Source organism: Loxodonta africana, chromosome 3, assembly GCF_030014295.1.
Source record: "Loxodonta africana isolate mLoxAfr1 chromosome 3, mLoxAfr1.hap2, whole genome shotgun sequence".
Lineage (NCBI taxonomy): Eukaryota > Metazoa > Chordata > Mammalia > Proboscidea > Elephantidae > Loxodonta > Loxodonta africana.
The window spans coordinates 211,089,322-211,104,621 of NC_087344.1; the positions used below are offsets into that span (position 1 = coordinate 211,089,322).

The window sequence follows — 15,300 nt, forward strand, 5'->3', positions numbered from 1 at the left end:
GTTAGATTCCAGACTCCTTCAAAAGTCTTATTCAACTTTGTAAGCATTTTCAACCCCCATCCCCTTTGCCCAATACACCTCCAGTGCCGTTGAGTCGGTCCTGACTCACAGTGACCCCACAGGGTTCCTCAGGCTATAAATCTTTCAGGAAGCAGACTACCACATCTTTGTTCTGTGGAGCAGCTGAGAGGTTTGAACCTTTCGGTTAGCTGCCAAGTGCTTTAACCACTGTGCAATCAGGGCTCCTAACCAATACACCTACTCCTCGCTTATCAACTGTCTCGTTATTTGACATTTCACATTTATGACAATAGTAAAAAAATCTACTGTCTATTTTGCACATTAACGGCATACGTCTGGCAGTAACGGATGCCATGGTGTGAGGTGAGAGTAACGCTGGCTGTGATAGTTAAGGTTATAAGTCACCCTTGGTGGGCCATGATGCTCAGTGGTTTGGCAGCTACGTAATGATATAATTTTGAAAGTTATAAAATGATGTAATTTGACAGTTATGTAATTTAGTTGTCCTCCATCTTGTGATCTGATGTGGTCATCTTCCATTACCACATAATGCTGATTTTCACATGAAGACCTGGTTTTTGGAACCTAACCCTGTTGATAAGCGAGGAGTGGGTGTATGCTATTTTATGTGTAGGTTGCCCTTAGTATTTACCCTTTAACATGGCCCTTTGCAGTTCTGTAATTGTAAAATGTGCAAGCAGTACCATTTAAACATTTTGTCTTTTGGTTTTTCAGAAATAAGTACCGAATGATATTTCAGACGTGCAGTAAATGATTGGTGTGTATAATGTCATTAAATTTTTTAAAAAATTTGTGCCTTTGAAAAGCTGAAGTTACTTGGGATACTTTCTTCTCCTCAGTTACTGTTTTGAGGCAGGAGAGTTTAAAGTATTGTTCTTTAAGATGCATTCATGAACAACTGTTAGTTCCGTAACGTAGACTTTTATAATCAGCAGAAGTATCCATCAAAGTGGAGGTGAAACAAGATGTTTCCAGACAGATGAACCACACCACCACATCATATCACCGTTGCCACTGCATTTGTCTTTCTTCTTTTGATGCCTTTTAGTCCATGAACTGAGTTTCATTCTCTAGGCCCTAATAATCTTGTGTTGACTCTCGGTAACTCTTCTTTGGTCTTTTACAATAAAATTTAAAAGCAACTGCCAGAAACGTTTAACAAGGACTTTAATTATCTTAGAGCCCTGGCGGGGCAGTGGTTAAGAGCTCATCTGTTAACCAAAAGGTTGGCAGTTTTAATCCATCAGCCATTCTTTGGAAATCCTAGGGGCAGCTCTACTCTGTTCTACAGGATTGGTATGGGTCGGAATTGACTCAATGGTAATGGGGTTTGGGCTTTAGTTATCTTGGAAGGAGCCTTGATGGTGTAAGGGTTAAAGTGCTTGGCTGCTAACCAGAAGGTTGGTGGTTTGAACCCACAAGCCACTCCGAGGAAGAAAGATGTTGCATTCTGCTTCCATAAAGATTTATGGCCTTGAAAACCCTATGGGGCGGTTCTACTCTGTGCTATAGAGTCGCTGTGAGTTGGAATCTACTCTCCAGCAATGGTTGTTTTGTTTTTTGTTTTAGTTACTTTGCCAGAGCTCTTTAACAACTCCCAAATGGTTCCTGTTCTTTCTAGGATCCACCTCAAACTGATTTTCCATCCTGAGTGATCTCCTCTGATTTTTTTATTATCTGTGCTTCTTTTGCTCAGATGCTCTTTGTAGACAGACCGCCTTTCTCACCGTCTCCCACCCTCATTGCTCTTTTGGCTGATCTGGTACTCTTGCTTCTGTATTTTTCTCAATTCAGTGCTTTTGATATCTGGACTTTTAGCATCAGACAAACCTTTGTTTGAATCCCAACTCTGACCCCTACTAGCTGTTTGACTGGTGTGATCTCTAGGGATGGCTAACCTCCCTGAACCTCTGTTTCCCCACTGGCGCCTCCGTTATAGATTTGTTGAGAGGATTAACTGAGATCCTATGTTAAAATGCCTGAGGTACTGTTCACTTAGCTCCCTTTCTGTCTGGTCCTTGCCTGCTTAATTCAATATTTGGTGTAACTGTTGTGTGAGATAGGTAAGATTTACAGCAATTAAAATAGTAGCAGTTTAGAGAACACTGAAGGAGTCATATGTACAATCAAATGTAAACAGTGGGTCGCACTGATGCATGAAAGGGAAAGATAGTTGGTGCCCTAAAACAAACAAACAGTAACGGTGCCCTGCCTCCTTTCGTTTCCTTTTTAGAATTATAAATGTTTAGTCCTTAAACATGAAGCTCTGGCGGCACAGCGGTTAAGAGCTTGGCTCCTAACCAAAAAGTTGGCGGTTTGAATCCATCTGCTCCTTGGAAAGCCCGTGGAGCAGTTCTGCTCTGTCCTATAGGGCCGCTATGAGTTGGAATCGACTTGACGGCAGCGGGTTTAGTTGTGTCATTCGTGCCAGTATGTTCTGAATTGATGCCTACCTTAACTTCCCTGTTCTCTCTCGAGGCCTCACCAGGATGCTAAGTCCCTGGAAGAATAAAGGGCTTTTACTTGTTAAGTGGCCCCATTACATGGGAGCGAGGTACTATCAGAACTCCTCTTTAGGAACCTCATGATTTACTGGTGAAAAGCAATAAAGAAAAGGCAATTTTCTGTTATTACCATGTATTACTCAGAACTCTTCATCTTCACTTAACATACCCACCAAATGCACATACACACACAAACTCATCCTTCACCCCAAGCTCCTGAGAATTGAGGGGTACTGTTCCACTCACATTAACATTTCGTTTTATTTCTCTTGAATTTGTAATTGATGTGTGGTTAGACAACGAGAATGATTTTTACTTTTTGCTGCTTTTCCCCCAGGGTTATTACTATGCAGAATAAAATATTACTTGAAAAGATTTTTTAAGTAGATATTTTACTTTGCTATTGAGCCATTAAATGGAAATTTAGATAATTTATTTGGAAAATTCGCTGTGCTTTATTTTTAATACCAGAGGAGCCTTGGAGTGAAATGCCTTCTCATCTGTACCTATTTGTTATAGAATTAATCTGAGCTGTAGAATCATAGGGTTGCTATGAGTCGGAATCGACTCGACAGCAGTGGCTTTTTTGTGTTATAGAATTAATTTTGCATCTTAGAGAAGCTAAGCAGTAAAATATGATGTCTGCTTTTTTTTTTTTTTAACGTATATATGGAATGCTGGTAAGTATAATGTCTAACATGACTTTAAGTATTTTCACTGTCTTAGTTATCTAGTGCTGCTATAACAGAAATACCACAAATGGATGGCTTTAACAAAGAGAAATTTATTCCTTCACAGCCTAGGAGGCTACAAGTCCAAACTCAGGGTGCCAACTCCAGTGGAAGGCTTCCTATCTCTGTCGGTTCTGCGGAAAGGTCCTTGTCATCAGTCTTCCCCTTGTCTAGGGGCTTCTCAGCACAGGGACCCCGGGCCCAAAGGATGTGCTCTGCTCCTGGCGCTTCTTTCTTGGCAGCATGAGGTCCCTTTCTTCTCTTGCTTGTCTCTCTCTTTTATATCTCTAAAGAGATTGACTCAAGATAGAACCTAATCCTGTAGATTGAGTCCTGCCTCATTAACGTAACTACTCTAATCCTGCTTTATTAACATTATGGAGGTTAGGATTTACATACAACACATAGGATAATCAGATCACAAATTGGTGGACAGCTACACAATACTGGGAATCGTGTCCTAGCCAAGTTGACACACACTTTTGGGGGACACAATTCAGTCTATAACATTCAGTATAGAATACAAATGCTTTGTTGTTTTGCACAACATCTTTGATTTCTGTGCTAAGCGGAAACACAGGGTTTAATTTTTCACATCTACAATTTGCAAAAGTAATTTCGTGTTGATTTGTGGAATTTATGACTTTTTCCATGGTGCCTTTTCTTCGAGAAGTTTGAATTAAAATACTAATTATTAATGTGTAACAGATGGCATTATAAAATTTAAAAAGAAAATTGTTACTGGATTTTTTATTGATAAAAACAGACCTATGACTTTGTCTGAACTCCCCAAAAGGCAAGAATTTTTACTCTCAATCTGACTGATTATGTGCTTCACAAAAAATAGAAGAAAAGTCATCCTAGCAGAACAGGGGGAAAAATTGAATGGAACATCCCTGATTTGTTTTTCTGTTATTTTAAGGGAGATTCTTGTTCACTTAGGTTCGCTGAAATGTGATAGAGATGGATCAGGAGAATGGGGTAGCAGCTAATGTAGAGATGCTTTCTTTGCTTTATATACCGTGAGGAACGTTATATCGTTATTTCCATGCATTCAAATTCTGCATGCTTCATGCCCCACTAGACTTTAATATTGTTTTGTGGAGACTCTTTGTTTAGACCTCCCTGCCGATCGTGCCCTTCTTCAGTTCCGCGAATCACCTGGGATCATTTTTCTTCTGCCTTCAGAACTCCCTTCAGAATTTCTTTTAATGCGGTTCTACTGGCAATGAATTTTCTTGGCTTTTATTTGCCTGGAAAAGTCTTGATTTTACTCTCACTTTTTGAAGAATATTTTTGCTGCTTATAGAACGTTATGTGGGCCATAATGTTTGGTTAGAAAAATACACGAAGACTTTTACTAAAGTCATAGTATGTCTCTTGTTTTACGTTTATTTTCTCTTGACTACTCTCTTGTTTTACGTTTATTTTCTCTTGACTACTAAAACTAAAAAAAAAAAAAAGTAGTATTGCTTAAATATGACTTTTTGGGTGATTGTGAGAAAAATAATGTTTTAGAAACTACCCGTCTACATTATAGTTTATGAGCATAATCCTAAACATAACTAGACATACAGCTTCCACCATTAGAATTTGTAAGTGAATTATTAACATAAAAAGGACTCATCCATATTCCCCAACTGGAGAATCAGATGGCAATTCCAGGATTAGCAACGGAATTCCTAGATTCCTTTCTTCTTATGCCTTAATTTGTTTATTGTAATGAAGGACTTTTGGGGCTGCGGGTGGCAAATCCTGCTCAATCGTCAAGGAAAAAGAGCCAGTCTTTGACTTATTTTTTTAAAAAATTTCTTCTGTGTGATAGCTATAAGAATGCACCTGGCAGACCTCCAACTCAAAAAAAAAAAAAAAAATTTTTTTTTTTTTTTTTTTGTTAGGGGCCTGAATTGATCAAATGCCCCAGCTGCTGTGCTCTGAAATCCACTGCTGCTTTTGTACCTCAGCTGTGGTTCCCAAGGGCAGTGCCCAGCGAGTGACTGAGCAGAGCAGGGACACTAAAGCGGGCTGGGCCGTCCTTGGGAGACAAGGGACTCTTCTGATGCCCGGCTTTGGCTGGAACACTTGTTGATGACCTTGCTGAACCTTCCTTAGACTGTACAGCATACTGGGATGATTCCATCTAACCTTCCTTCCCTCTTTCCTTCGCTCGGGGTCAGATTTGCGTTGTGGTCTGTCAGGTTTCCCGGCCTTCCCTGGCTCCCTCCTTATTTTCTTTGACGCAAATTTCTCTTATTAAAATTCTTGTATGTTTAGTCCTGTCTTGATATCTACTAGCACATTCTCCAACTGTTTCTATAAAATACCCTTCAAAAAGTGAAGGTAACACGAAGGCCTTTCCAGGTGAACAAAAGCCAAGGAAATTCACTGCCAGACTATCACATTCTCTTACTATTTCTATAAAAATGAAATTACTAAGGAAAGAAAGGGTGTTTACTGTAATTGTAATGGCAAAAATATTCTAATACTGCTAGATTCTTAAATTTAGGAAAGTTAAAACTTCATGTACGTAAGAGCTATCGCCTCAGAAATATTTCCTTATATTATATCAATAAAGATGGCCTTTTTTATATGTAAAGTTGTTTTTAGAAGGATTTTGAATTATTACAGTAGTCAGATTAAGGGAAAATGTTAATTTACTCATGATGATGGGATGGCTGTGGAGTACAAAGCAGTCCCTAAATTATCTCTGAGATATCTTAAAAATATTTCCTGAGGAATTAAGAGGGACCATTCATGAGGGTGTGCTGATGACTGTTGGTACAGTGTTGGAAGGCAGAATAATTCAATACAGTAAATACGTCATAACAAGTTTGTCTCAGATATTTGGTGATTCTTGCTTCCATTTTAACTGATTTTACGTCATTGTTAAAATTCTTCTATCTTTCTTTGCAGAATCATAGTGAAAGGTACGTTTTCATCGCAGAGTGGTATGATCCAAATGCTTCGCTCCTTCGACGTTATGAGCTTTTATTTTACCCAGGGGACGGATCTGTTGAAATGGTAAATGAGCCTTTCTTACTAGAAAGTGAGCGGAGGGGGTGAAGGTGGGATGTGGTGAAGAGGAAGGCAGCCTTTTATGTGGTTGCCGTAAACCAATGTGTGTGTGTGTGTGCGCGCGCGCGGCGTATATGTATATGTATGTATGTTTGTATTTGTATTCATTGTAATTCCAGTAGAAGATTACTCTGTGCCTTTATTTTTAATGTCAAAAATAGGAATTAATATTTTTTTGTTAGAAAACTGAAGTAGAATTATACATGTTTTGGATTAAAGAATAGTAAGTGGTTATAGATAAAGATTATCGTTTATGATGTGCTATAAATATGTCTTCATTATTGAATGCTGTTATCACTATAAAAATTCAAATTGAAGAAGATTGAGCTAAGAGGGGCCTGCTTATTTCTGTGTGTCCTTTCAGTGGCAGCCCCTTTTACAAATGGATCTTTTTGGTATTGGGATTTTGTGTAGGCAAGAAAGCAGAGATTTGGTTGTGTGACAGTTTTTCTTGGGGATTTCGTAGGCACTAATTTGCTAATGTGATTTGACAATAAACAAATATTTCTAAGTTTAGAGTTTTTTTTTAGTATTAAATTTGTGATAAGAAATGTTTGTGTTTTTTTGGATTGGACTAGGAAATACAGAAGTTATAAAAAATTTAAGATTTATATTTGTAGCTAAAAAAGAGAAGCAACTTGCCTTTTATAAGACAGAATTGAGTACTATTTCTGGTTTATGATAAGATTAATATTTCCTGTTGACAAGTACCTGTTATGTTGTGTTAATGTTTTTGGTTCTAGCATGATGTAAAGAATCATCGTACCTTTTTAAAGCGGACCAAATATGATGACCTACGCTTGGAAGATTTATTTATAGGCAACAAAGTGACTATCTTTTCTCGACAACTGGTACTAATTGACTATGGGGATCAATACACCGCTCGCCAGCTGGGCAGTAGGAAAGAAAAGTAAGAAAACAATTACATGATCTTCTTTTTTTCATTTTAAAAATGTTAAGTATGAGGCTTGGCACCAAATTCTAATTTCCTGTTTCTGTCTTGTGTTTTCAAATTGTCGAGAGTTTTTTCAAGTAATCCAGTTCAGTGTTATGACACTTTTAGGATTTTGTGGAGCATATGCTGTGATTTACTGCTTACTGAGAACAGCGAAGTGAAATCCACAGTCTTAGGCAGTGATTTTCTGCGGCAGAAAATACGAACTTTTCGTATGCCTCATCATCCTTCATACCACCTGTCTAACTGGTGGCTGGGAATATTTGAGTATAAAAAGTCTTGGTGATAAATGTGACCTATGGGAAAAAAGTTTTGAACACCTTTTTCAGAGCACTGAATATTCTTCTCCTCTTTATTGCCAGGTACTTGTGTCTATAGTGAGCATCTTGATGTACGTTTCTGCAACAGGGCAACCTTAGGTTTTCTTTGATTCTGTCTACAGCCATTTTTTTGAGTGCTCAGTATGGGTAAGCCCTCAAGCTACTCACCGATTGGGAAGAAAACTACATGTCAACACAAGTAGCTGTTATACACAATCAGAAATAGTGTCATAAACTCAGTGAAAACTCAGAAGAGAGCAAAGTTATTTCAGTTGTGGAAGAGCAGGAAAGGCTTTGTGGGGACATTTGAGCTGGATCATGAACAGTGGATTGAAGTTTCACCACCGAAATGAAGTGGGTGAAGAAGGCATGCTGGTCAGAGGGGTGACTGCGCAGAAGCACAAAGGCAGGAAGTCGTAGGTTATGTATAAGGAAGTCAGTTGTTCTGCTTGACTAGCTTGATGGTTTAAAAAACCTAATAAAGTAACAACCTGCATTAGGGTAGTAGCCATAGGAATGAAGAGGAAGAAAGGAATGTATGAAGTTAACAGGGGTAGGGTAATAGTGATCACAATGATAAGCTCTCAATGACTATATGATTATATCAGGCAGGGTGTTGAACGATTTGTATGCATCATCTTATTTAAGCCACGCAACAACCTTATATTGTTAAGTACTATTATTAGTTCCACTTTGCAGATGGGGAAATTGACTTAGAAATGGAAGGTAACTTGCCCAAGGTCACAGAATAGAGGCAAGATTAAAGCCCAGAGTCTGTCTGACTCACGAATATCAGGATTTAACCTGAGGCAAATGGTTGCCCTCATTTGGCCTGAATTCGTTTTTATGTTTCCATGGCCCCTAATGCATTTCCTCACACATTATAAGTACCTTATCTATGTTTGCTGAATGAATCAATGGAAAGCAATTCAAAATTTATCATCTACTCTTTTTCCATTTACTCCCTGTTCTCAAATATAATGACCTTTGATCTAATTAGCAAAGAAGTTTTTGTCTAGATTGTAACTAATGTCTGTTATAGAACTTTATACACAGACATGATGTATGTCCTGTAAATGTTGACTGACTGATCAATTGGAGAAAGACAATATGAATGTTGTTAAAAAAAAAAAAAAAAAAAGCTGTGGTTGTTGTGTGCCATTGAGTCAATTGTGACTGATAGCAACCCTATAGGACAGAGTAGAACTGCCCCATAGGGTTTCCATAGCTGTAAATCATTAGGGAAGCAGACTGCTGCATCTTTATCCTTTGGAGTGGCTGGTGGGTTTGAACCGCTGCCCTTTCGGTTACCAGCCAAGGGCTTAACCACTGCACCATCAGGGCTCATTGGTGGAAGTTAGGGGTATGTATATTAAAAGCTCCAAAAACTACGTAATTCAATAGGAAAAAAAAAATCAAACTATTTTTTGAGGCCTGCCATCCAGATAACTAGCTGATTGCCTAACCCCTGCGTCATACCCCTGCCCCTAGTAATATGATCATTTTTTCTGTGACCCGTGAACCTTTCTTTACAGACCTTTTATAACCCTCAGGGTGGTTCAGTGTCCAATGTGGATATTGTTACCGCAGAGTTGGTGAGGGGTCACCATCTACCAGCTGCCATCGCGTGAGCTCCGATTAGGGCGACCCCCTGTGTGTCAGAGCGGAATTGTGTTCCACAGGGCTTTCAGTGGCTTATTTTTTGGAAGTAGATCACCAGGACATTCTTCTGAGATGCTTCCGGGTTCCGGGTTTGCTCGACTCTCCAGCCTTTCAGTTAGCAGCTGAGTGTGTTAATAGTTTGCACCACCCAGGGACTGTTGATGGATCAGAGGAATGGTAAATGCCTCATAAAAAGGAAGACCAAAGACTACCAGGATAGCTGCCAATAGGAGGAAAAAAAATTGGGTGTCAGATAAATAGGAATCTTTCGCTGTTATAAGATCTTATGGTAAAAGTCTTTGAGATTAAGAACAGAAAAGATGTCACTTTAAGGACTAGGTGCTTCTGACCCAAGCCATGGTGTTTTCAATCGCCTCATATGCATAAGAAAGACCAAAGAAAAATTGATATATTTGAATTATGATGTTGGTGAAGAATATTGAATATACCACGGACTGCCAGAAGAACGAACAAGTCTGTGTTGGAAGAAGTACAGCCACAGTCCTCTGTAGAAGTAAAGGTGCTGAGGTTTCATCTCATGTACTTTGGATGTTATCAAGAGGGACCAGTCCCTACATAAGGGCATCATGCTTGATAAAGTAGAGGGTCAGGGAAAGAGAAGAAAACTCTCACTAAGATGAATTGGCACAGTGGCTGCAACGATGGGCTCAGCCATAGCAACAGTTGTGAGGATGGTGCAGGACTGGGCAGTGTTCCGTTTGGTTGTACATAGGGACGCCATGAGTTGGAACTTACTCGACAGCACCTAACGACAAGAACAATAGCATGCATTAACTCTGATTTGGTTAAAATGAATGTTATTGATTGCATTTTATAGAATGTTAAGTAACTTGATGACAGTGACACAGAAAGAAAAGAGAAACTAGCAAACGTTGTTTCACTCTTCAAACGCATTCTGTATTTAACCTCTGACATATTGGTTAATGTTATTGAGTGGCATTGATTTCTGGCAAAAGCAGGAGGAACAGAAGAATTCTACTTTAATGTGAAGACAAATTTGAAATATTTGGGCTTTATAAATACAGGTAATGAAAATATATATAGTATTATACTTTCACTGATATAAATTGACCATTTTTTCTTCTGATTCTTTCTCAACTGCATTGGGTTGGTGTGAAATGAGTTTCTTTATATGGCCTTTTGCCTTGTTGTTGTTCTATGTTGAGTCGGTTCTGACTCAGTGATTCTGTGTACAGCAGAACAAAACACTGGCCGGTCCTGCGCCATCCTCACAATTGTTGTTGTGTGCCATTGTTGCATCCACTGTGTCAGTCCATCTCGTTGAAGGTCTTCCCCTTTTTAACTGACCCCTCTACCTTACCAAGCGTGGTGTCCTTCTCCAGAGACTGCTCCTCTGATAACATGTCCAAAGTATGTGAGACGAAGTCTCACCATTCTCACTTCTAAGGAGTATTCTGGCTGTACTTCTAAGAAAGATTTGTTCATTCTCCTGTCAGTGCATAGTATAGTTACTGTTCTTTACCAACACCATAATTCAAAGGCATCAATTCTTCTTCAGTCTTCCTTATTCATTGTCCAGCTTTCAAATGTGTATGAAGGAGGTGAAAACACCATGGCTTAGGTCAGGCACACCTTACACCTTAAAATGACCTCTTTGCTTTTTAGTGCTATAAAGCGGTCTTTTGCAGCAGATTTGTTCAGTGCAACACATCGTTTGGTTTCTTGACTGCTGCTTCCGTGGGCGCTAATTGTGGATCCAGGTAAAATGAAATTCTTGACAGCTTCAGTATTTTCTCCGTTTATCATGTTGTTGCTTAGTGGTCCAGTTGTGAGGATTTATGTTGAGGTGTAATATATACTGAAGGCTAATGGCATAGTGGTTAAGTGCTACAGCTGCTAATCAGAAGGTCGGCGGTTCAAATCCACCAGGCGCTCCTTGGAAGCTCTATGGGGCAGTTCTACTCTGTCCTGTAGGGTTGCTATGAGTCAGAATCGACGTGACGGCAATGGGTGGGTTATGAGTAGTCTTTGATCTACAGCAGCAAGATTGTGCCATTTTGCCTTGGTTCTTTGGAAAAACAGCTTGAGAGATTTTTCCCTTAATGAGGAGTTACCTTTATTCTAGTTTCGTAACTAAAGGGTTTGTTTCTTTCATCCAGGTTGATTGATATTTTCTGGGTAAGCTACAAACAACTTGTGGTTTGATTCTTTTTGTCTGGTCCTGGGCTTCAGCCTGTCCTGTGATTGGCATGCACCTTGCAGGGATTGGTTCATATACTTTGCAAATAAATGACTATGGACTATGCAGATGAGGTGAGTTGTAGCCTGCTATGCAAATGAAGTGTCAGTGGCCTACCCAGAAGGGATTGGTCAGTCAGTGGTCCCATGCTGGGAGGGGCCATGCCTTGAGTTGACAAGGAATTGTGTATATGCAGCCAACGCCACAGAGGTTTTTTAGACAGAAAGAAGACAGGAAGTGGGAAGAAGCAGGAAGGTGAGAGAAGAGAAAAAAAGCAGAGAGAGAGGAGGCAAGGAACCTCCTAAAAGAGTTGATCCTGATTTGTACCCTGTGGATCCTGATCCCGAGTCGTACCCTGTTCCTTAATAAACGGCTTAACTGTAAGTATGGCTTGTGAGTTCTGTGTGGCCACTGCAGTCAATGGATTATTGAGCACAGAGGAGAGGTAGAGAGTGCTGTGTGGGGAATGGCTGGTGTTAGAATTGGTAAAAAAGGTTGGAGGGTGGAAGTTTGCCTGACTTTCACCTCATGGGAATCAGCTTTGGGCTGATCTTGGTCATTATGCCCCCTGAAGTTAGACAGGTTCTAACTCTGCTACTACCTGAATTTCACAGTTGGTAATCCCAGCAACCATTTGAGTGATTTAAGAAACTTCTTTAGAATCCAAGAGTTTTTATAATGTTTCGTTTCATTTTAAATTACCAAAAAAAGTAGGCATAGGAGATATACATGCGTTTCTACCATGGCCCTACAGAAACAGCTTCAATGTAATAATTTTAATTTGGATTAGTTCTCAGTTTTATATATTGTGTTTGTTAGGTGCCATCGAGTTGGTTCCAATTCTTAGTGACCCTGTGTACAATAGAATGAAACACTGCCTAGTCCTGCACCATCGTCATAATTGTTGTTATGCTTGAGCCCATTGTTTTGGCCGTTGTGTCAGTCCATCTCATTGAGGGTCTTCCTCTTTTTCACTGACCCTCCACTCTACCAAGCATGATGTCCTTCTCCAGGGACTGGTCCCTCCTGATAACATGTCCACAGTATGTGAGGTGTAGTCTCACCATCCTTGCTTCTGAGGAACATTCTGGCTGTACTTCTTCCAAGACAGATTTGTTCATTCTTTTGGCAGTCCATGGTATATTCAGTATTCTTTGCCAACATTGTAATTCAAAGACGTCAATTCTTTTTTGGTCCTCCTTATTCATTGCCCAACTTTCGCATGCATGTAAGGCAATTGAAAACACCATGGCTTGGGTCAGGCGCACTATAGTCCTTAAAGTGACATCTTTGCTTTTTAACACTTTGAAGAGGTCTTTTGCAGCAGATTTGCCCAATGCAATATGTCTTTCGATTTCTTATCTGATGCTTCCATGGGTGTTGGTTGTGGATCCACGTAAAAACTGGTTTTGTGTAGATAGCGTCAAGTAAAATTTGTGAATTTATTACATCCCTAGTATGTTCATCATACTTAGTCCTTCCTTTGTGGAGTAAAGCCTGAAGTGGTTCGTGGGATATGTGGGTCTCCACAGGGGCTGTTGGTTAATTGTGAGCTTATGATCCAGGTAATTCAGTGTAATTCAATTCCGTCCACAAACCAGCTTCTGCTTCCCAATTCCCTTGGCTGTAGAAATCTGACATTCAACTCACCTTTCTATCCTTTCTTTATAAAGCTCCTCAAATCAAATGGATAGTGGTTGTTAGTTGTCAGCGAATCAGAGTATTTTGATTTTCTTTTTAGGTAGTAATGAATTGATGCTTTATGGTTTGTTGTTTAGATGCAAGGGCATAGTGCAGTCTATGTCTCTCTAAAATTCTATAACCCCAAACTAGAAATATTGAAGTAGTTTTTGTGTGATGAGTCACCATTGTTGACATCATTGTCATTGTTAGGGATTATGATAGGATTGGTGTGCTGTTGGATGATGGTATTGTCAATGGTAGTCTTCCCAGCAATCTAAAGTGCTATTTTTATATGAACTGGGTGAATGTTTGATATTCTGTTGCAGAACTACCTGGTAATATCGGGTCAGGCACATTATTTAAATTCAAGGCCTAAATAGTTCCTTGCCTGGCCCAAACACAGATCTTGCTGCTAGCTTGCTGCTGAACCCAAAATAATGGGCACACCATAACACAGTTGTGAGTGGAAGCAGAGAGAGGACAGGACACAGGAGGAGGGGTCAGTCTGGCTCAGCTGTAACCAGTCCATCAGCAAGGAAGCAGAACTCGTGCATGATCTATTAATGCACAGTGACCCCTGTTCACCTGCATGTGTGATTCCCATCCTTCTAGGGAGGATGTCAGTAGCCCTGGTGGCAAAATGGTTAAGTGCTCGGCTGCTAACCAAAAGGTTAGCAGGTGGAACCCACTAACTACTCTGTGGGAGAAAAGACCCGGCAGTCTGCTTCTGTAAAGAATATAGCCTAAGAAACCCTGTGGGGCAGTTTTGCTCCGTCACGTGGGGTCGCTATGAGTCAGAATCAACTCGATGGTGCCTAATGACAACAACAGGAAGGATATACAGGCTAGGGATGGGGTGGTAGTGAGGAGAAAGACAGATGCTTTCTCCTCCCCTCTGCAGTCATCACTCAACACTGAATAACACTATATATTTTCAATTTTTATAGGGTCTAAAACATGTACACCAACAAAACAATTTTATGATGCAAATTACAACAACTGTATGCCCTAAACAAAGAAGTAAGTTATAAAAGACTTCTCAGGAATGAAGAAAACATTTCTCTATGAATTTGCAGTGCCTCTTTCAGACTCTTCCACTTAAAACTGTGTGTCAGATAAGAGGAATATAGAAACATTAAATCATTATTGATCATCCTGAGAAGAATCAACGACAGTGAGAGGAAGGAACGGAGCCCTGTACAGACATGGCTGGTCAAGGACTTCCGTGTGGGGGACTGAGCTTTGAAAGACTTATTATCATGAAGTCAATTTGTGTTCAGCATTACAACTCAAGAAGCAGGACTAGATTATGTTCAGTTTACTGTGTTAAAGAAGGCACGATAGCAGGACATTTTAGAAAGTGTGTTATTAAACGATGATAATTTAAAACTTTTTGACATTTAAAGGTGGAAAGTTTTATGTTAATATTAGGAATTATATATGAGTAAATTGCTTTTCCCATCTGATAAACGAGGTAGTAAAATGTTTCTCTTGATAGCTTTAGACCTATGTTAAAAAGTTTATACAAGTCAGTGTAAAACAATGCTAGGATCTTACAAATAATTCATTAATTTTGAGTACTCAACCACATATTAAGGCTCAACTGTCCTCATTTCTATTGAGTCTCAGCCAGAAAGCAAACCAATTAATCACATTAAAGGAAGAAAGATATCACTAGGTTTGGTGTCCAGCATTATGTTGTTGTTGTGTGCCATCGAGTCAATTCTGACTTACAGCGACCCTATAGGACAGAGTAGGACTGTCCCATAAGGTTTCCTAGGGAGCAGATAGCTGGGTATTTTCTACCACGGAGCTACTGGTAGGTTTAAAAACTGTTAACCTTTTGGTTAGCAGCTGAGCACTTAACCATTTACCACCAGGACTCCTTGCCCAGCTTAATATTACATGCTAAATAACACAGAGGGGCAGTGTAGACAGCCTTTGATTCCAGGGTTTGATCCTAAGTTATTTGAAGCTTCATCATATGAAATGACAGCAGAAACCAAATTCACAGTAGCATTCAACGTACTGATTAAGAAGTCCATTGTCTGAAGAACACCAAAGACACAAGGTAGTTATGAGCCCAAGAGACAGAAAGGGCCACATA

At 39.7% G+C, this 15,300-nt stretch overlaps 1 protein-coding gene across 2 annotated transcripts in view; it reads left to right on the top strand.

Annotated features, from left to right (window-relative positions):
• NME7 (NME/NM23 family member 7) overlaps nt 1–15,300 on the top strand; it is a 349,164-nt gene that overhangs the window by 63,056 nt on the left and 270,808 nt on the right. For both annotated transcript variants that reach the window (XM_010594980.3, XM_023554271.2), the window contains 2 exons: nt 6,191–6,298; nt 7,096–7,262. In XM_010594980.3, coding sequence (XP_010593282.2) covers nt 6,191–6,298; nt 7,096–7,262 — 275 coding nt within the window. The remainder of the gene's footprint in view (nt 1–6,190; nt 6,299–7,095; nt 7,263–15,300) is intronic.